Consider the following 21,304-nt stretch of genomic DNA (forward strand, 5'->3'; position numbering starts at 1 on the left):
TGTGATTTGACTGCTCTGTCTTTTGGCTCTGATGTTATCAAGATCTGGAAACATTACAGAGGGAGCAATTGATTTCTTTAGAGAGGAGGTGGAACACATAGCACGGGACGGCCCCACAGCAAAGTCCTGGGTGGGTGGCACAACAGACCCGTGAGTGTAATGACAGTTTGTGTCCCAACATAGATGTAGTAATTGTGAATTTGTTGTCACAGACTCAAAGTAGGCAATTATCTGGAGACTTTGCTTGCCAGGAACTACTCTTAACAAGACTATATTGCCCAGAGCTGTTGAGTCATAGCGTATAATATCTACACACTATGTAGGATATAAAAATATGTGTAGCACATGTTAGGCACTAACCTGATTATTGTTAATACTCAGGCCTCCACCACCCAGGGCCTAGATTGCCATATCTCTTACTCCACCAGATCTCTCAGTCTAAGACTTCCACTTCCATGTTTAAGTTCTTAAATATTTCTTATTTAGTTCAACTTTACTGAGTGGCTGCAGTGTGAATGTAGGGCTTCATGTTTGCTATCACAGCCAATGGAAGTCACTTAGGCACTGTATTGCAGCTTTGGAGCACTGCATTTCTTTAATCTTGGTCTATTTAACATGTTCTTTGGCCTCATCTGGGGCCACTGGGTGGAAAAATACTACTGACATTGGATACTATATGTGGATACCAGTACAGAAAATCCTGTCATTTTTTTGGTCTCTAATGTTCCCCTTCCTCTTCTGCCTGCAAAGCCTTCAGCAATCTTCAGATATTTTCTTTTGGCTCAATACGACACAACTGATGTCACCACGAGAATCAAATTTAATTCAAAACTTGTTTTGCCTTTTCAATTTATTGTGTAACTTCTGTAAGCTGGTGAAAGTGCTTTAGACTTTTAAAATAACTGAAGAGAACTTTGTCTCCAGTTTGTCACAAATGGAGAACTGAATTTGATCTCAAAGTGTTTTCTGTCAGGTAAATGATTTGCCTGCTCTGTGTTGCTCACATGTGCTTGGGCCATCAACGAGTTACCCACTGTGGTCCTTTGTACACCTCAATATATCCTGTCAGGAAATGGTGTTTGTAATTCAAATAAAAGAAACTCAGTTCTTGGCATAAAACACTACCAAGCCCTCAGCTGAAACTGCTGTTATGCAGGATATTCCACATCAAAATGAAGAACTGCTGGGCCTACCATAGACCAAAATGTCAGGCTAATGTCTAACTAAAATTAGATGGGATGACTGAGCAACTGTGTGTGGTCTCCTCGGCTTGTCCAGGCCTGTGGTGTAGTCTGTTTGTCCTCCATTGCTGAACATCTGCCTGCAAGCTAAATTATCCCAAGGCCACGAGAGTTTTAAATCACTTTATATTCCTCTATGCTTGGGTTATAGTGCAACAGAGAGCTTCCTCCTCCTTTCCCCCCATGTTGTGTGAAGAGAGATAAACAGTAATTTGTTTTTCAGTCATATCTGCCAGTAGGAAATGGGACAAACTGTAACCTGATCGCTTCTTTCTAAAATTGTCAGTTCAAAAATTCAAGGTTAAAATAATTTTAATTTTGCAAGGAAATAGTCACAATGGTTCAGTTAAATAATTACTCTTGGGGACCTGAACTCCTGGACTCACATCAAATGAAAAAAACCCACTGTAGTAGTTGTATTTTTGCCTGACCTATTCTTATAGTTTGGAAAAAAAAACAACTTAGAAAACAACCTGGGAGAAAAGACATTAAGAAATGTAAACGACTGAATAATTTTTGAATCCTTTGGTAATTGCTGCAAGAGATAGTTCCAGTATTTGACAGCAAATGATTAGACTGCATTTACAGCAGGATCATACTCAAGTCCAGTTTACAGTAATAAACCTTTGGACCAGATTATTGATTAATGAAATATAATGACGTAAAGAGATTTGGATAGGAATGAGATGAGATGGGAGAGAAGGAGAAGAGAATAAAATAAGAGAAACACTTTTCCAGAATATCTAAAAGTTATACCTTCTACTTGTGCTTTTCTTTGTACTTACAGTATGCAGTATTTCATACCAGTCTTTCTCTCTTGGGCTTTTTTTTTTTTCTTTTTTTTCAATTAACTTTGGTCCAGGGTCAATCCTCCCAAGGCTTCTTCATTCCTGGAACTCACCACTTCAGAATGCAGTAAATAGAGCTGTAGTTTACTTAAATCTTTGCAGGACTGAAGCTGTCTGCACCGCTCTTTTCAACTCTGCTGAGGAAGAAAAAATTAAAATCTAGTATCTGCCATCTGTAGAGTCCCAATATACAGTATGAAGTTGGAGGTTGGGAGCACATTTCCACAAGAGTGTATGTTCCATTTTCAAAAATGAGTTAGTGTTAGAAGGTGCTTGGTTATCTAACAGTCATCACTATAAAGCTGGGCTATGTTGTCTGGCTAATTTTGAGACCACAAATTGATGTTTTAATATAGGATAAATACGCTTTTTTTCATCAGTTAAATTAATGGAGCTTAGATATATGCATGTGTAAAAGCTGAGATGCTTGAAACCAAGAACATTCCTGATTTGGGAGATGAGGAAGAGAGATGGTTGGAAATGTTAAACTTTCCCTTCTTGTTCTGCTGCAGGACACAACGATTACATCTGCCCAGCCACCAATCAATGCACAATAGATAAAAACAGGCGCAAAAGCTGCCAGGCATGCCGGCTACGGAAATGCTATGAAGTGGGAATGATGAAATGTGGTGAGTTTTGCATCTCTGTGTTATTTCCTTGGGGTTTGCTGGCTCTTTTTTTTCCTTCCCTTCAGCCAGTTCTGTATATAGTTTTTCCCGCTTTTTTTCTTGAAATCCTGACAAGGCACAACAGGCAATCAAGGCAAGGCTTAGGCTGGTTTTATAGGAAGGAATGTGCTGATTCTTAAAGCAGGAGAAGACTTTTCAGAAGAAAACCTGTGGGAAGGGGCAAAGTGTAGGTTAAGCATGTGAAAATCATATAACCTCGCGAAGGCAGGTTACTTTCCTGCTGTGTTCTGCAGAATGGGAACCCAAGACCTGCTGCTTCCTGAGCCTCAAGTCAAACTGAAATCCCTGCTTAATATGAGGTAAAACACCCTGTGCTGTGCTCTGCTGTTGAATGTACTAAAGGAACAGCAGTGTCACATCAAAGCAGTAGTTAATTAACTCAGTATTCTGCCTCCAACAGTGGCAAGAGTGCGTGCCTTGGGAGGAGTGTAAGAATGAGAGGACACCTATGTGAAACTACTGCTGACAGCTCTCAGCTGGGAACATGGCAACTTTTCCACTGTCCCTCTATTTAACCCCATGAATTCTTAGCATCTACAACATCTCTCAGCAGCTTGACCACCCATCATGTGAAGAACCAGCTCTCTGGGGCAGAAATAGTCAACAACCACTTCTTATCACTGCACCACTCAGAATTATCCAGTCTTTTCTGTTACTCCTATCTTCTATTTAGAGTGATGTGACCTCAATGTATTTATACATTTATGGATGATATTTTAAAGGTTACTTTTAAGAAGAAAATAATTTGAAAGATGTTTCAATATCTAGCATATGTTCTTGGTGAAGGTTTGCTGTTTCTTATAGATTCCCCAATGTACGTGATAGAAACAGGCTGGGAAAACATCACGTAGGAACAATGGAGTGGAAAGGAGAAGGTCACTGTGCTTGGCCCTTCATTAATGCATCTCATTTAATCCCATTTAATGTAGATATCTACTTCTATTTCAAGGCTAGGCACTGTTTTCCTCCTCCCACTGCTTTGATCTGAAGGCTGCTTGAAGAATATAATTCCTTTCATTAGGAACATTCTTCAGAATTCCAACCTGCATTTATTGCTGGACAGTGATTGCCTTTTTGTTCTTGTGGCAATATTGTCTTTTAGCTTAGAGGCTCCTGGCTCCTCTTCTCTTTATTGTTAATGACCTGGTTGTATTTAGGGACTACATCATATCCCCACACAACCTTCTTGCAAAATAGGAAAGTAGACAGAATCTGGAAGTCTTCAGAGTAGCTTGTCCCTCAGTCGGCTCCAGGTGGAGATAACCCAATTTGCACTTGGATGACCAGAATCATGGGCAGTATTCCTGTGAACTCTCCTCACTGCAGTAGCATCAATACATTTCTGTTTCTGCAGGAGCTTTTCTCTGTGCACAGCCCAGGATCCTCTTTGCCTTTTTCATGGTAACATCATGCTGGCAGTTCTTAATCACACTATGATCTGTTAAGATTGCAGCCTCCCTGCTCATTTCTAGCTGATAACTCCCAGTGTAGAACTGCAATTTCAATTGCTCCTTGTATTCTTTTTGTACTCCTGAAGTACATTTAGTTTCTCTTGCTCAAGTCAGATGGTTCTTTCTGTGTGAAGCTCCTGTCTTCTCCTGCAGTGATGATGCATCTCAACTTCATTGGTGTTTTTCATTAAAATGGTCTTACCTCCAGAAAGGAAAGCTTACAAATAAGACTCCCTTCAAAACCTTACTTTCTGAATGGTGCCACTGTCTTTTGTTCATCTTCATGACTGAGAATTTTACTCAAAGTTTTCCAGTGGAGGTTTTGTAAAGATTGATCCCACAATGATGTCATAAGGTGGACCTCCACAATACTTCCCTTAAATTAATCCTTTTATTCTAGTTGTCCAGAAAGTCCTGGTTTGTGATTAGACTTCATAGGCACTATGGTACTACAAGTATAAATTATAGATTGCACTCATGTTACCTGTGTTCCTTTTAATCTTGCCACATATTCATAAACATTTTCCTACAATAATGAATATTTAAAGGACATTAATGAGTGTGCCAGATAAAGAATGGCAGATTGAAACTATAACAGGAAAATAAAAGGAATTGTATTTTTTTTAAAAAATACTTGTTTAAATAGTGGCACTGGAATTTGAGACTCTTACAAGTTCAATTTGAGAGTCCAAACAATTTAATTTCAGAAAAAAGCACATAGAAATTACTCAGAACTGTCTGGGTTACCTGATGAGTTAAGGGGCATCTGTGAGTAATGCTGATATATGGACACATGGTGACAGACATTTAAACCAGACAGATTTTAAGGCTGCCTGAAATATAAATGCCATTTCCTGCAGACCAGAGCGATTATCTTTCAAAGGTTTTCTTGTTAGGGCCATGCTTTAATACCACTTTTTAACTGTAGAAAACCATAATAGAATACACTTTCTTTTTTAATGAAGGCTTTTCCCCATCTCTGTTCCTTTCCCAGGTCACTTAGTGAATGCCTTGGTTCACATCTGCTAAAACCCTGGATAGGATAGAATGGTTTGTAAGTGCATTTTTGCTCGGTGGAGACTTGTTGTCCAGCAGAAGTGATAAAAAGAAGTTCAATTACCACTTTGCAGTTTAGGAAAGCTCTTCATAAAAACTCTGCACCACTTAAATAAATCTTTAGATCCTCATTTTGCATATTATCGATAGACACCTTGAGAAAAAATACACACACAGGTATGTGTGTGTATATAACATAAGTTTCTGTGTCTAAATGTAATTAGGCAGTACATGCCATCTTTAATACAGTAGGAGGCAGTAGAAAAGTGTTGCTTTGGAGTTTCCTGGTCTGAAATTCTCTTGAATGTTGTCACCTTCATAAATGTTGAGAATTCAACCCGACAAGCTGCAGGTATTTTGGCGGAGGCCAGCTTGGGAGTGCCTTTATTAAGGTGATAATGGATTTTCTTACAAAGTATACCATCATTGCCAAAAACACAATGAGGGTCTTAGACATTACACCTGCAAATCTCTCTGCAGGAAGTCCATGTTCCCTGCTGTTCCAAACAAGAAAGCTACTGCTAAATTTTGGCACTAGGACTACTAACAATGGTAGGAAAAAATAATTATGAAAAATTGCACTGTTACCAGGAACAAACAAAACAGAAATACTGCAGTAAACTCTGCCCAGCAAACTTTAAATAAAACAGATCAGGATAAAACTGATCTTCTCCTGGAACTTTCTGACGTTTACCTGGGGAGCTGAAATGGACAAAGGCAGTGAAGGAGAGGGGATTTGATCATCACTTTGCTATAGCCACTCTTAGAGGAGCTATGCTCTACTTTGCTTTTTTGCTTCCTGAGGCTCAAATAGACCTTCTTCCATAAGGAGTTTTCAGTTTCCCTGTTCAACTAGACCTACCTTTTATTTCCCTCCTCTCCCTCACTCCTGTATCTTTTCCCCCATGTGTCCGCTCTCACCTGTTTAAAGTGTTCCAAAGACAAAGCTCCTTTCAGACCCCACCCTGCCCCAAGTGGGGAGGCTGAGGGGCCACACTCAGAAGTGATGGAGAGATGCTGCCCTTGAATACTGGCATCATTTGACAAGTTTGCAGAAAGAAAAACAGATTTCCCTGTGGGCTGGTTCAGTTCAGGATTTGGCTCTTTCTCCTGCTCGTGGCTGCCATGTGCAGTTGAAATATTGTAAGGTACTTTCCACACAGAAAATAAATGGGGAAAAATGTTTCATGGCATTCTCTGGACATCAGATGTATTAATTGCATTTTAGCTATTATAGAAATTACTGTAATTTCAGCTCATGTTCTCACATGCACACAGCAGCCAGCAGCTTCTTTGTCAGCAGCTCTGCTCTGGCATAACCACTCAGCAGAACATTTGCATTTGCTTTCAAAGGTGACTGGAGAGATAATGATTTACTAATGTGTACTGGAGCCAGTTTTGAGCTCAAACACTTACAAAAACTGATTATAACATATTCAGTGGTAGAATCTGCAGTTGCTACTGAACTGGTTAGTTACATAAGCAATTGCCAGGGACAAAAATCAGTATGAAGAGCAACTTGCCATGTGGCTACCCACCATATCAGACAGCTTTTGTGATTTTCAGAGAATTTGTAAAGCAGGAGTTGCTTGAAAAATAGTGTGTCTCATTGCCAGTAATACGTGTTGTGGCTTGTTCATTTTAATGACTTTTTTTCAATGTGCCTTATTTCTTATATTCTTTTGATCATTTACTAGTGCGGTCTGTGGTGCTGTAGCTCAAGGTCTTGCCCTTGGTCCAGCATTCTCAGCTGAATACAGCTATTTTCTTGCACAAAATAGCTCTAAATAAGGAGAGTGTGGTAGGAAGAATGAGGGATTTGATCATTTTGCACTTCTGCAATTGCCTGAATTACCTTGGTTGGAACGAATATTAGCTATTAAGTACTGTTAGGGAATTGGTGGTAAAGTCAGAGATAGTCCCTAGTCTGGGAAGCTGAATTTTATTGCTTTGCCTTTACACACTGATCCACATCTCTGTGTCTAGTTAAGCCAAATATTAACCTGGTTGATAATTATTTATAATATATAGTTTTCTAATCACTTATGTCTATTGGATGCTAGTAGATGTATAGATAAAATTTCTAAGTCCTGCCTAAACTTTGGATTTGAATAGAAAGCAAAGAAGTTCCTTTACATTGTTGAAATGCATTGTATTAATTAGAAAGACTGCCGTTTTCTGCTGTGTAGGCTGACTAGCAAGCTTAAATCTTGTTTTCTTTTTCTTTAAATACAAGCAGAAAAAAATTAAAGTGGAAATAAGTGAGCTGTGTTTCATGCATGGTGTTCAGTGAATGAGCCTTCACCTGCTTTGGAAATATGTGTTGATTAAAAAGGACGAGCAATAAATCAGAATCTGCTTTGGTTGGATTTTCCCCTTTTTTATCAGTAACTATATTTTCTTTAGTAACAAGTTTTTTTATGCAAAAATGTCATAACACTCCTAGTTTGGCTTTCTGCGCCGGTAATGTGATAATAGAAGATGGTTTTATGTTTTAAATGGAGCACTATTTTTTTATAATAAGTACTGGTAGTATATGAAACCTGATTTAGTTGAATAACTTAAAGTAACTTAAAGGGGATTGCTAGTTCCCGCTAAGAACCCTCCACAAGTACTGAGACCTTTAATAACATCACAGGATACTGGACTACTTTTTAATTTATTTTTTTAAAATTTAATTGTTTTCTTTCATCTTCATTAAAGTACCTGGTCATTTACCTGTGTGTTTATATTTTGGATAGGCTGCAAAATGTTATTTGAAGACCTTCACAACACTGAATTGGAAAGGATAACTCATATTGTGGCACCAAAGGCCTGATATTTTCAGTGCTACAGAGGAATGTGAGTGACAGCATAACAGAGCCGATCAGAGATCGTGGAGTCCCAGAAGAGCCCACTTGGTTCACTTCAGTGCCAGGAACTGATCTAGGGTCAATGAGCTGCTTGGAAGTGCTTTCTTGACCACATGTTGCTTCTGGCGAGTGTGTCCAAATTGCTGGAATTTCTTCCTTATTGTGTCATCAGGCATCTGCTCTTCTCTCCAGTTCCCTCTTCAGCTGGTTATCACTTTAGATACAGTCCCTCACTGAACAACTTTCCCTGTGTTTAATTAGTAGACTGATATTCTTGCAAATTCTTTGGGGGGCTTTCACAGCTCCCCCAGGTACTGGAGAACAAAAACTACACATCACACAGCAGTTTGTATTTTTTCATAGCCCAAGAAAATTTCTTCTCTGCCCTGTCTATGGCTTTTAGTCCCTCTGTTATTTTTCTTGTTCTGTCTTTCAAGATGGCCACGTTCAATGTGTTTCAGCTTTCTAAGTAGTGCAAACAACATGCTGTATTTCTTCTTGGTTGCAGCCTCTCCCATGCAGACTGCTATGGAAATCAGAGCCATGGCTCTCCCTAGACAGAGCACCTGATACCTGGGCATTTCCTCATCTGTCTCCAGCTGTACTTTCATTCCTGTTGACCTTTCCTCTTTGTCTTCCGTGATGGAAAATACATAATTTCTGTGCATTACATTACTTGAGAACAGTCTGCAGCACACTGTGCCATTCTAATGTTTTTTGGAAGCTGACAAATCACTTCGAGATTTTGCTCTTGACCTTGGTGCATTAGTCCAAAAATGAGGTTTAGCACAGAGTTCACTACATCATCCAGGTGTCTTTGTAGAAATTAGTCTATGGCTCACTGACCTTTGACTCTTTCAGGAAGAAAAGGATTTGCACAGACAGATGGTTGAAGAAATTGCTCTGTGACTTCTGTAGTTCTACAGATAACCTCTTTTTGGGTATCATCATCAAGTATCATTTCATGAATCTACCATAAGATAATGTCTCAAGCTCCAATTGTCTCTGCTGGTATATTATCTTTCCTTAACTGCTGTTCAGCTGCTCTGGCAACTTCTAGGTAGTTGTTATTAGGCTAAGCACTTTGTTCTACCATTATTTTTTCCAATATCCTGTCTGCATTCACCCCATTTCATTGTACCCATATCCCTTTCAAGGATGCAAAATCAATCCTTGCTCCAAACGGTGCAGACTTTATGTTGGACTTCCAGCTGAAAAATACTTCCAAATTTCTTGTTCCACTTGCATACCTCCATACCTGAGGGTCTGTTCATTGAACCAGCTTCCCCTACTTGTCTTCTCCTGTCTTGGATTTCTGGATAAAGTGTGTTCTCCAATACTGAGAACTTCTTTAATGGTCATCCAGTTTTCTTTTACATCTGACATGGTTTACTGAACAAGCAGCAAGTGAGGGTGCTAACCACGTGAAGTTGAAAGGTCCACATCCCAAAAGTTCTGGCACACTCTGTTGGTCTTTGTCCAGTATTTTCAGTGCCTTCAGGTTGTACCTGAGTGGCCTTAGCATCTCACCTCTCTCACAGATTGACTCAAATGCTGACAGCTGCTGAAAGCGTGACAGGACTATGATCTGAAAAACCATCTCATCTGAGGAACCTCCACCACTGAGGGTCTGTATTCATCCAACATTTAATTAGCAAGACAAAGCCTTGTCAACAATATCTGAAATTAAATTTTTTGTGTCCCCATTGCCCTTTTTTTAATTTGGCTTATGTTTGGACCTCTTTGCTAACTGAAACCCAGGACCAGAACTGCATTGCCTGGTTGGACAAGTCATGGTCTATATAACTCTGGTGGATAGGGATGAAGAGTTATAGGAATTGCTGAAACCAGTAGCTTGACAAGGGAAGCTGCCACACTGCCGTGTCCCCAGGTCCAGTATAAAGTCTGAGTGAGAATTGTTATTATGCAAATGCACACACGATACCTGCATCCACAGCCAACCATGCAGACCACAACAGAGAGAAAACACAGTGGTCATGTGAACACAAGCAGTGAAAAATATGTGTATTTAAACATTATGGATCCTTCCAGTAGCTGGGTTTAGACAGTCAGTCTGTCAAACAGCTGGCCTATGGATCCCCATCTCTCCCCAGCTGATGCCTGTGGGTCTGCAGCCTCACCCCAGTTGCTGATACTCAGCCCTTCTTCCCCAAGAGCAGTCACAGAAACACAAGGGTATGGCTTTAGACAGTCATTCAGTGTTATCCAGTAGCTGGTCTGTGTATCCTCTGTTCTTCCAGATATCTCATGCACAATGTGTCTTTTGTGCATACATACACACACAGAGGTCTCTGAGTATCACCCTACCAGTAGCTGCCACTCAGATCCTCTTGACTTTCTAGTAGGTTTTCTTGGAATGCCTGGTCCCTCCAGGTGAACTGAAAAACCTTTTGTTTTGGCTTACATGCCGTGTGTCATGGCTGGACCACAGGCTGATCATTCTCCTTTGATAGACCTGAGTAACCTGGTCAGTGTGCTTGTTGTCTCCGTTTAGGTTCTGGGGGTTCTTCCATTTTCATTGTTCCTTTGCTTCTTTTTCTTCATGCATTTTAAGAAAACTTTAATCACATACCCTAATGAAGAAGAACCGGAGTCCGTGGCCAGGGCAAGAAGTCTTTAGGCTACACACCAGAAAGACATAAATAATAATAGTAATGTCAAGATAGTAGCAGTAGCAGAAAGGATGCTTCTGTCAAATTTGTTGTGGGACTGAATCCATATGATACAACTTATTATGCTTTAAGATTCCATGGTCTCTATGTATGTAATAATAAATGTTGGTCTGGTACAGATTTATGTTAGCACAGGCATTTTCATACCTATGAAAACTGAAGTCGTGAGAATCATGTGTCAGTAAAACTGTTGATGACCAGCATAAAAATTTAACTTATAAAAGATTTAGAGAACAATTTAGCTGTGATATTAGAATCGTTAAGTGTTGGAGGATTCCAGTATAAGGATCCCTTCAGTAATAACATATTTTTAAATATCCTGATTTTTAATATGGTACAATCTTGCACATCAGTTACTGCCAATGTTTAGTTGTAAATGAGTGAACATGATCCTTGTTAAAGAATAGCTGAAGGGATGAATGACTTCAGATAGCTGAATATTTTAGCAAATCCCCATATGATGTGTTTGGAGAAGCTTTTAGACTCTTTCCTTGGCAGCTATGCAAGAACAGGTAACAGTTATGCCACCAATAACACTGACAGGGAATTGGAGAATGTTTGGTGCTGTCAGAATGAACCATAAATAAATACAGGAATTTAAAGGACAGCTCTTTGCAACAGAAATAGCGTTCTGCGGGCAGAACTCCAAATAGGGTGTTTGCTCCTAGTTGTAGATATCTGAATTCCCTTTGGAGAAACTCCTGCTGCCTTAATGGGACATCGGGAGAAAGTGGGTTGCAACTTGTAAGTCCCTGGCTGAACATCCAGCTAATGTGGAGGCCCAGCTGTGCTTCTTCCTGGGGTATTTAATCTGTAACATGGCCCAGACTTCCAGAAGTTTTTTATTCCCCCATTTTACATCTAAAATAGAATTTATGATCAGCTTTATTTGCCTTTAAAGACCTGATTTATATCTTGTTGATGTTTTCCATTGGACTTTTAAAGTGAGTTAACTGAAGTTCAAAAATAAATCTTTTTAAACTTTATTTCTGTTAAGCAGAATAAACGAAAACCCTCAGCTGAAGTTGGTGGGAACAAAGTTAAGTCAATGCTGAATATCCTAAAAACTTGATGTTCAATATTAGAACATCCAGTATAAAAGGGTTCTCCCCCTTCTCCGCAAATATTTGGATTTACATAACACAACCTGCTAGAAAAGTCCTCCAGTGCAACCGCGTGCCTCTCTCTCATGTCAGGCTCCAGGAGGGAACGTTGTGGATACCGGATCCTGCGCAGCCATCGGAATTCCGAAGATCGGGTGCATTGCATGGGCAAAGCGAAGAAGTACAACGAGGCGGCGACGCGGGTGAAGGAGATCCTGCTCAGCACGGTCAGCCCGGAGCAGTTCGTTTTGACGCTGCTGGAAGCGGAGCCTCCCAACGTGCTGGTGAGCCGGCCCAGCAAACCCTTCACGGAGGCCTCCATGATGATGTCCCTGACAAAACTGGCAGACAAAGAGCTGGTTCACATGATTGGTTGGGCCAAAAAAATTCCTGGTAAGAGTTTCAGTCTTATTTGTTTTAGTCAGTGCTTTTACCATCAGTATGTCATTCTCTGCTCTGAAATAACAGCACAGTAAGTGTGTGGTATGAAAGTCAATCTTTTTATCCTTTAAACTAATGCACAATTTATGGCTCTCAGTAATTGACCCAGATGTCTTTTGATTTAGACAACAACCTAGCCCATAATTTTCTATCATCTGTTGTTAGTCACATAATAGCTCATTTTGCTAAAAAGCATAGCTGGTGTTGTATGTAATTTCTACCTCATTAGCTATAAAATACCTGACAAAGCTGATTTAGAGGGTTCATTTAACACCAAATTCTTTCCTTGAATCCTGATAGAAAGTTCCTAATACAGCTGATGAAAACTGAAATGTGTCCGAGTTCTGGGTGTTTGCAATCACTTCATTTGACAGAGCTGCTGCACAAAAGCATCAGTGGAGCACAGTGTTGATCTCAGAATTATCGTGTGCACTCCTTCAAAACAAAAATAAGTAAGATGCTTTTGGTTGTTGGCAACACAAAGAACATGAACTGAAGTACAACAATATGTGTTAGTGCCTGGAACGTCTTGAATGTGTACACGTTGGCAGTGCACCATTTATCTTCCAAACCAGAAGTGGTGAGCATTTTCAGTTCCTTCTCCCTGAAGTACCCATGATTAAAAGAGTCAGAAATAAAAGCCAGAATAAAAGCAACCACCACGCAGAGATGATTGTTGGTTAAGCTGTGCAGAAAAACTTGGTGGCTGGCATAGACTAAACCACAGCCTGTGGCCCTTTAACGAGACCTTAAGGTGACCAGATAATAACAGTGAGCTGAAAACATCGAATAATTGGTGGACATGTAGCAGTATGGGGCTTGATCCTGAGCTTCAGACAGAGTGCTCTGCTGGGAGTGATCCCTACAGCTCTGTTTACATTGCATGGCTAATATATTCCACAGCATGACTGATATTCCTGACCTCATGACCATCAGGACTGAGGAGCCAGCACACCATGGCTCCTCTCTTGGGTTTTATGCTGGAGGTGCTCAGAGTGTGCTTGTGTGAGCTCTGCTCTGGTCATTGTGTGCACTGCAAAGAGCTGCTGCTGCTTGAGTACACACTTGGGAAAACATGACAGTAATCCTTGCCTTTAGAAGCAGAGTGCGTGCACAGTACAAGAAACACACTTGGAGGAGAATATTTCATATAAATTAAGAATTTAGAGTAAGGGAAGCGTATCCTATTTCAGGTCTAGGTGGAGTGGCTGGTGGTGCAACCAGACCCAGCTACTGGAGCAGATTAGTGTCCAGGCTCAACCACTGTGTTGGAGGGCCCAGGTGTGATGGTTTTAGGGTGTGCAAATCCCAGGTCGGCTGCTGAGCTGCTGGGGAGGAGATGTTTGCACCACACGAGCATCTCAAGCCAGGCTGGACATTTGCAAGGTGAAAGTGTTTTTGCTGTTAGTGTGGGATGTTTTAAACTCAAATCCTTTGTCTTTATTTTTACTGATTTAAGAAACTCTGAAAATAACTGTGAAGTAAGTAATCATAAGGGGTTAAATGGTTTCTATTGTTATAGTTTCTTGTCCGATCACAAAAACTTGATTAAAAGGTACCATTTCAATGGACTCAACATAGTCATGTTTATCTGGTAGGAAGTGAGTTGTGAAGGAAAACCAGTCTTAGAAAATGACCTCATTTTAAGCAATATTTCAATGAGAAAAACCCCAACCTTTTCCATTTTTTGATTGTTAATAACTTCTATCTTTTACCTCTGTTACCTCTTCAAAAAAACCCCAAAAAACCCACAAGCCCAAAACCTCAGACAGTTGAGATTGCTTTATTATTTTTTTAAAAATCAGTTTCCAAACCAACCCCAATTTTGACATCAATCACTTTCAGTTTATTTTCAACATATGTCAGAAATAATAACTTTTTCTTGGCAGTAAGAGAACTGCGTGAAGAAAATCCACTGAAACAATCAAACCCCTTCAAAACAGTTCCTGGGAATGCTGACACTTTATCACGTGTGTTTGTTTTTTCTGATCACGCATGTTACACAGAACAGAAATAAACAGCATTTTAGAATAATGCCAAAAGTAGATGTGACGTTTAATATACACCTAATTATAAGTAATACTGCCATGTTACGTGGCAGTCGAAGCATTTATTTCAACATGGGTTTATTTTTTTTATTAAAAAGCTGTGATGACTAAATTTTAGAAAATGGAATTTCATTTGTCAAAAACTCTTGCCTGATGCCAATCCATGCCTGGTTCCTGGAGATAAAATCTTAGAAAAGACGACAGACTTCTTGAGTAAAGGCCCAGTGAGCAGTAATTTTACTTTCTGAAAAGCAGAATATTTTCTTATGTGTACCTGGGTCAGAAGCCCATTTTCATCTCTAAGTTATTACTGGATATTATTTTGACACTTAGTGAAAGTGAAAGAAAATATTTTTATTTTTCCTTATAGATGCTTATATTAATGGTAACATTTTGCCTAAATAGGAGAAATACGTGTTTATATTTTGTGGTTTTTTCGTCTTTAACATTTAATGGCAGTCTTTTGTTAAGAATTTTACTCTGCGGCTGTATTTTTGTCTGTACTTTCAGCCCAATAGATTGTATTTTTGTTGTTGCTCAGTAAAATAGAAGCTGACTTTTGGATTTTTTTCCTTCTGAATTCCAAGTATTTTAATTCCCAGTTGTCAGGCAGCAGAACATAGCTTCTGTAATTGCCTTTTACTTTGTTGACCTGGTCTAAAAGAGTTCAACATGGTTCATCGCTGAACCTGTATTGTAAATCAATAAGATGTTGTCACAACATTGAAATTTGGATTCATTATGCAACCTAGTGTGTTGCTGACCAGAGCAGTGTGCCTTTTTCTAGTCATTACACATCCAGCACAAGTTTTTTTCTCAACTGTCTTAGCAATTTATAATTAAATGATAAGGCCTGCAGCTGTAGAAAAATTAGTAGTTTAAGGTAGTCTGCAGGAAATGAGACTTCTGACACTGCAGTGGAAGTTGTGCTGTCCTCAATCTTTAGAGCATGAAGTTGTTAGGAAAAGGAAAAGTATAGTCCTTCTAAGAGCTGTGCTTAATGGTCATAAATCCTACTGCTGCTGCTGATAATGTGAGTTTAGCAGATGACATCCATGATAAATCTGGATTTTTAAGTACCTGTAGATTGAACACTGGGACTTGATCTTACACCTCACTCCACTGAGAGAGTTTTTAACCCTGATAACTCGTTGTTTATGCCAGACAAATCAGTACATGCTGGTGTAAATGTTTATTTAAATAAACTCTGAAATGTCTTTCCGCTGTTGTTTCCCAGGAAACTGCCACTGTCAGTTTATACTATTCACACTTCCGTGGTTATTTTTCCAAAAGCACTTTTAAATGATGAGTGTGTGTGGCAGCTAATCTGTTGTTGTCTGTGCATTCTGTAGTAAATTCAGTGACGGGGAGGACAGGACGGGAAGGTACCGCTCATAGGCTCCCACTTACACTTCTCATAAAATCAGAAGCAAGGCTGTACCAATGTCAAAAGGCAGAAGTTTAGTGATGATAAGAGAGAGTGAGCATTACCCAGTTAATATCAGCCTGATGCTCTCACTGACTGTCTTCTAGCCTAGTAGTTTAATAAGATCAAAATACAAGGAGCACTTGTATAAATTACTGACAGCAGATTCTTTGGCAGCGCAAAAGTCCTGTGTGTATTTTAAGACCTCAGATGACTGGGAAGAATTACAGGAAACCTGTCTCCCATGGCCAGGCTGTAAGGATTTCTCACCATGCAGAACTGCAGATGCCAGCTCGTCCGAAAATGGAGCACCTTTGCTAAGGGACTGAGATAAAGGAGCTCAGCTTTGAAAACTGTGGCCTGATCTTGGTTTTGGCCTCTGAGTGGCACTTCATCATACATCATATCTGTGTTTTACTCCTTGACTGAGCAGTCTGCTTTCCCACTTGTGTTTTGATAATCTACACTTCTGCTCTTTTGGTTTGCAGTGTGTAAATTTTATTCCTCTTTTTTTTTTTTTTTTCCTGCTTCTAGGTAACATTTTTTCCCCAGTTATTTTTTGCAAGGACAGGGAAGGCAATAACTGTCCCTCCCTTCTGACTGTGCTGCAGTGCTATCTAGGGCCCTGCTATAAGTTCTGGAGAGAAATAAATCATAGGATCAGAATCATAGAATGGTTTGAGTTGGAAGGGACCTTAAAGAGTGTCTCATCCCCATAGGCAAGGACACCTTCCACTAGAGCAAGTTGCTTAAAGACCCATCCAACCTGGCCTTGAACACCTCCAGGGATGGGGCATCCACAACTTCTCTGGGCAACCTGTGCCAGGGCCTCACCACCCTCACAGTCAAGAATTTCTTTCTAGCATCTCTCCTCTTTTAGTTTAAAAACCGTTTCCCTCTTGTCCTATCACTTATCTACCTGTTTAAAAAAATCACTCTCCCTCTTCTTTATAACCCCCTTGTAAGTTTTAAAAGGCCACAATGAGGTCTTCCCAGAGCCTTCTCTTTCTCCAAGGAGAGAGCAACCTCAGCTCTCTCAGCCTGTCTCCATAGCAGAGGTGCTCCAACCCTCGGATCATCTTTGTGCCTTTCTCTGGATCTGCTTTAAGAGATCCACATCCTTGTCGTGCTGGGGACCCCAGAGCTGGACACAGCACTCCAGGTGGAGGCTCACCACAGCAGAGTAGAGGGGCACAATCAACCCCCCTGAATTGCTGACCACGCTGATTTTGGTGCAGCCCAGGATGCAGCTCAGGTTTATGCACAGTGGCATTTATTCTGTTCTTGCTTCTGGAATTCCATGGATGGAGGCAATGAGGACACTACTGCCTCCATTGACTATCCTTGCTTTTTTTTTTTTTTTCTGGTTTATTGAAAATTTGGGGAAGGACAGAGCAGAAAATGGATGGTATCAACACATTTCATTTACAATGGGGATGAAAACACAGAGCCACCAAGATGTGGGTTCTTTCACAGTTACCCAACAAACCCAGGAACATGCCTGCCATGAGATACAAAACACCCTGCAAGCACCTTATGTGTTCTGGTGAAAGAACAGATTATTTTCCTAGGAGTCTTCTGCAGCACAATGCAGCAATCTCTGACAAATGTGAGTTTCCCGAGTGATTCCCTGGTGCCTCTCAGAAGGCCAAGGTGGCCAAGCATAAAGCAGGTCCTCTGCTTTATGCTTGGTCACTTGAGTTTCACCAGCTCTATGGGAGTAAATGCACTAGAAAACCACTCTACTTTGTTCCAAACGTTTTGTGGAAGATTTGACAATAACAAATATTTTTACTCCTATTTGAAAGTGCAGGATGGCACTTCAGGTGTCAGTGCTCCCTTGTTTGCCTTTCTTCAAAACCCATGGTTCTTTTTGTTTCTCTTGTGCTCATTCTTCTTTATCAAAACAGAGAAAGAAACAAGTTGATTTATTTTATGCTACTTTCATCACTTTAGGCTTCATTGATCTCAGCCTCTATGACCAAGTGAGACTCTTGGAGAGCTGCTGGATGGAAGTTCTAATGATTGGTTTGATGTGGAGATCAATTGACCATCCCGGAAAACTGATTTTTGCACCAGACCTTGTATTAGACAGGTAAAAGAAGTAAATTTCTTGAGAACGCTTCATATTAAGATGTTTGGAGGTGGGGTGAATGGTAAGAGGAAGAGGATTAAGTATGGGAGATGCTATTAACATTTTATCTAACACTATAATTTACTGGTATCCGCAATAATAATATCCTGAGGTTCCACGTCCGTATGGGGGTTTAAGGAATGCTAAGCATAAACAGTATTGTTGAACCTGTAAGTTCCTGAATTCATGTGGTGTGACAGTGTGAAGTTTCTCTGCATTTTTCACATCTATTGCTGATTTTGTTTCTTTTGTTCTGTGTCTCTAGATGCTGAAACTATAGATACATCTTTGTCCATTTGTCCCTACATCCCTCATTAAAAAGTAGATATAGTGTCAGGCAATATTTGAATTATTTTAGTTAGGTTTCCTGCCTGTTTTCCTTCCTCCCATTACTGCAGACTTCATAGCTGTCTGTAATAATGAACATTGCAGCACTAGCCCAAAGGGATTTAAAACTCCTAGATTGCTGTTGAATACTGAGAATATTTTTTCAAGGTAGAGAAAGGTGTTTTCAAATTTAAAGATTATTTCTCCACAGCATCATGTACCAAGAGTGTTGATTATGGATTAGTAAGGATGTTTTTCTACAGAACTTTAGAAGAATTTGACCTGAGCTTCACACCAGCAGAAAGTCAGGGAAACAATCTACTCTCTTGGATTGTGTTAAAATGTCTCTTAGCCCTTTCAATCTGGGGAAATTCAGGTTTGCACCAGTTCTGTGGCTTGCAATTAGTAATTATCATCACAGACACAGAAGGGAAAATAGGCTAATAAGAGAAATAAATTTAATTTATAAAATATAGGAAATAAATTATAATTTACTTGTATAAAATTCAGTGCAAGGGTAAGCTGCATTGTTCAGTGCAATGATAAGAAATTGATGAAAATATACGATACATGTAATTTCTCAGAAGCTAATATGTGCTGAACAGGGTGATCTTATTTGATGCATTCCTTCATTTCCTCAAGACATGGCAGGGTGGGAGCTTACAAGCATCTGGATGTGCTGTAATTTTATTTAAGACATTCTTACACAAAACTGGTCTGTAACTTGATTTTTTTACCTTAGCTGAACTTAGAATCCCAGAATGATTTGGGTTGGAAGGGACCTTAAAGATCATCCCACTCCAACCCCTCTGCCATGGGCAGGGACACCTTCCACTAGACCAGGTTGCTCCAAGCCCCATCCAACCCCTTGCCCTTGAACACTTCCAGGGATGGGGCATCCACAGCTTCCCTGGGCAACCTGTGCCGGTGCCTCACCACCCTCAGAGTAAAGAATTTCTTCTTAATATCAGTCTAAACCCACTCTCTGTCAGTGTGAACCCATTCCCCCTTGTCCTTGCACTACATGCCCTTGTCCAAAGTCCCTCTTCGGCTCCCTTGGAGCCCTTTAGGCACTGGAAGAGGCCCCAAGATCTCCCCAGAGCCTTCAGATACATATCCTACGTAATCTCTTTGCAGACAAGTACTTCTCTGATACTTGTGTCCTTGTTTGGAATCTGGTAGCTGTCTGTACTTCTCCAAAGCTTAAAATTCTCCTTTGCAGTGAGAAACACAGGAAATTGGGTGGTATTCAGGCAGAAACAGTAAATTTCTTTAATACTCCTGCACTGCTGTGCTTAAATGTCTCATGTTAAAAGTATTACAGACTAAAAGATCTCCTGTTACAAATAGTATAAGAAGCTTCCTTCTGGATATTGCATTGTAGAGCTTAATTGCTTTTTAAGTAAAAAGAAAAATAACTAAAAACTGGAATAGTAGCTTCGGTGGTTTGAAATGTGCTACTGCTTAATTTTAAACCCATTAGAATGGCTTAGGTTTGTATGGAGTTTTTTTTTCAGATCAAAAAATAGGACCAATCCCAGTATCCAAAATGGAGAAAGTTGTTTTCGTAAACACTTGCAAAAGTAAAAAAAACCCCAAACTACAAAACCACCAAAACCCCAAAAAACCTGTTTATATTTCAATAACTTCAAAGAAAAAGGTACTAGGGAATAGGGACAATGGGTTGTTTTATTCTTTCAAAATGTATTATTATTCCAAGACGGTTATTTAAGGGGGTCTTTTTTTTTTCATCAAGTCCTGAGGCCTCCATCAGGTAAAACCATGATGTTATTGTTTGTGGTAACTCCTTGTGAAACAAATCTGTAACATGATTCAAGGTGGTACTGTGCCCTTCACTGCAGGGTTTCAAACTGATTATCCAGACTTATACCGGCTGAGAGGATAAAGCCTCTTACAGAAATATGATCATACTTATGGTCAATCCTGCTTGCACTTTAGAGAGAAAATCAGTTTCTTATAACTGCTGACCTTTTATATCAGTCTAATTTTCAATTTAGATTTCATGATAGAACGTTTTAAATTCTCCCAAAGATGAGATAGATGGGCCTTTTGCAGCCTCTTTTGTGCTTCGAATTTTATCTGTCTGAGTCAGAGTACCTTAATTCTGCTTTCTCAGTAACATTTTGTATGTGTTTCCATAGGGATGAGGGGAAATGTGTAGAAGGAATTTTGGAGATCTTTGATATGCTCCTGGCCATGACCTCAAGGTTCCGAGAGCTGAAACTGCAGCACAAGGAGTATTTGTGTGTCAAGGCAATGATCCTCCTCAATTCCAGTGAGTATGGGGTCGGATCTAATATTCCCCAAATTGTACTTTTTATTTTCAGGGTGTCTGGGAAATCAGCCTCAAAAACGCAGAAATATCAAGTGAGATAAAACTGTTGAAAGAGGATAAGAGAAAAGGACTTCTCTCTGATAGATTGTAAACATTGTTTGATTGCTCAAGAAACTTCCCAGGCTGTATCATTTGCTGGATTTAGGATCTATGTTCTGTTGTAAGAACTGCACAAAAGACCCAAAGTGTGAAAGCTTCTCACAAGGTGGGGCCCATGGCCCAGGCTGTGGGTCTGTCCTTTCCAATGGGAACTTTTGCTCCCATCTCTCTGGATCCTGCTCATGTGTGAAGTTGTTGTACAGCTCTACAAACGTGTCCTTAATTCCTATTTATAGTAAAGCTAGTTACTCAACTGAGTCATGATTAATTGGGCTTAAATATTCCTATTTAATGGTAGTTAGTTGGTAGAAATGATTGAAAGTACTCAACAGTTCTGCAAGATGAATTTCAGGACAGTAGCTTTGTTTTGCAAGCTTTTACACAGGGCAAGGAGTAGTGTGTGTTTGCTAGTTTAGGGTAGTCTGCAGTAAAAATGATTTTTGGCCCCAGAACATTTTGTAGGTAATGTTGTCAAAATAATGTAACAACAAAATAACAGCTAAACTATTTACATCTACTGCTTTCAGCAAGAAGCTGCTG

At 39.9% G+C, this 21,304-nt stretch overlaps 1 protein-coding gene across 7 annotated transcripts in view; it reads left to right on the forward strand.

The window, feature by feature from the left end:
• ESR2 (estrogen receptor 2) overlaps positions 1-21,304 on the forward strand; it is a 42,289-nt gene that overhangs the window by 15,222 nt on the left and 5,763 nt on the right. For 6 of the 7 annotated variants that reach the window (XM_027716627.2, XM_039378988.1, XM_039378985.1 and 3 more), the window contains 4 exons: positions 2,602-2,718; positions 12,027-12,326; positions 17,805-17,943; positions 20,472-20,605. In XM_027716627.2, coding sequence (XP_027572428.1) covers positions 2,602-2,718; positions 12,027-12,326; positions 17,805-17,943; positions 20,472-20,605 — 690 coding nt within the window. The remainder of the gene's footprint in view (positions 1-2,601; positions 2,719-12,026; positions 12,327-17,804; positions 17,944-20,471; positions 20,606-21,304) is intronic. The other variant, XM_039378987.1, reaches the window with a different exon arrangement.

Source organism: Pipra filicauda, unplaced genomic scaffold (assembly GCF_003945595.2).
Source record: "Pipra filicauda isolate LSUMZ 115617 unplaced genomic scaffold, ASM394559v2 scaffold151_size3305965_pilon, whole genome shotgun sequence".
Taxonomy (NCBI): domain Eukaryota; kingdom Metazoa; phylum Chordata; class Aves; order Passeriformes; family Pipridae; genus Pipra; species Pipra filicauda.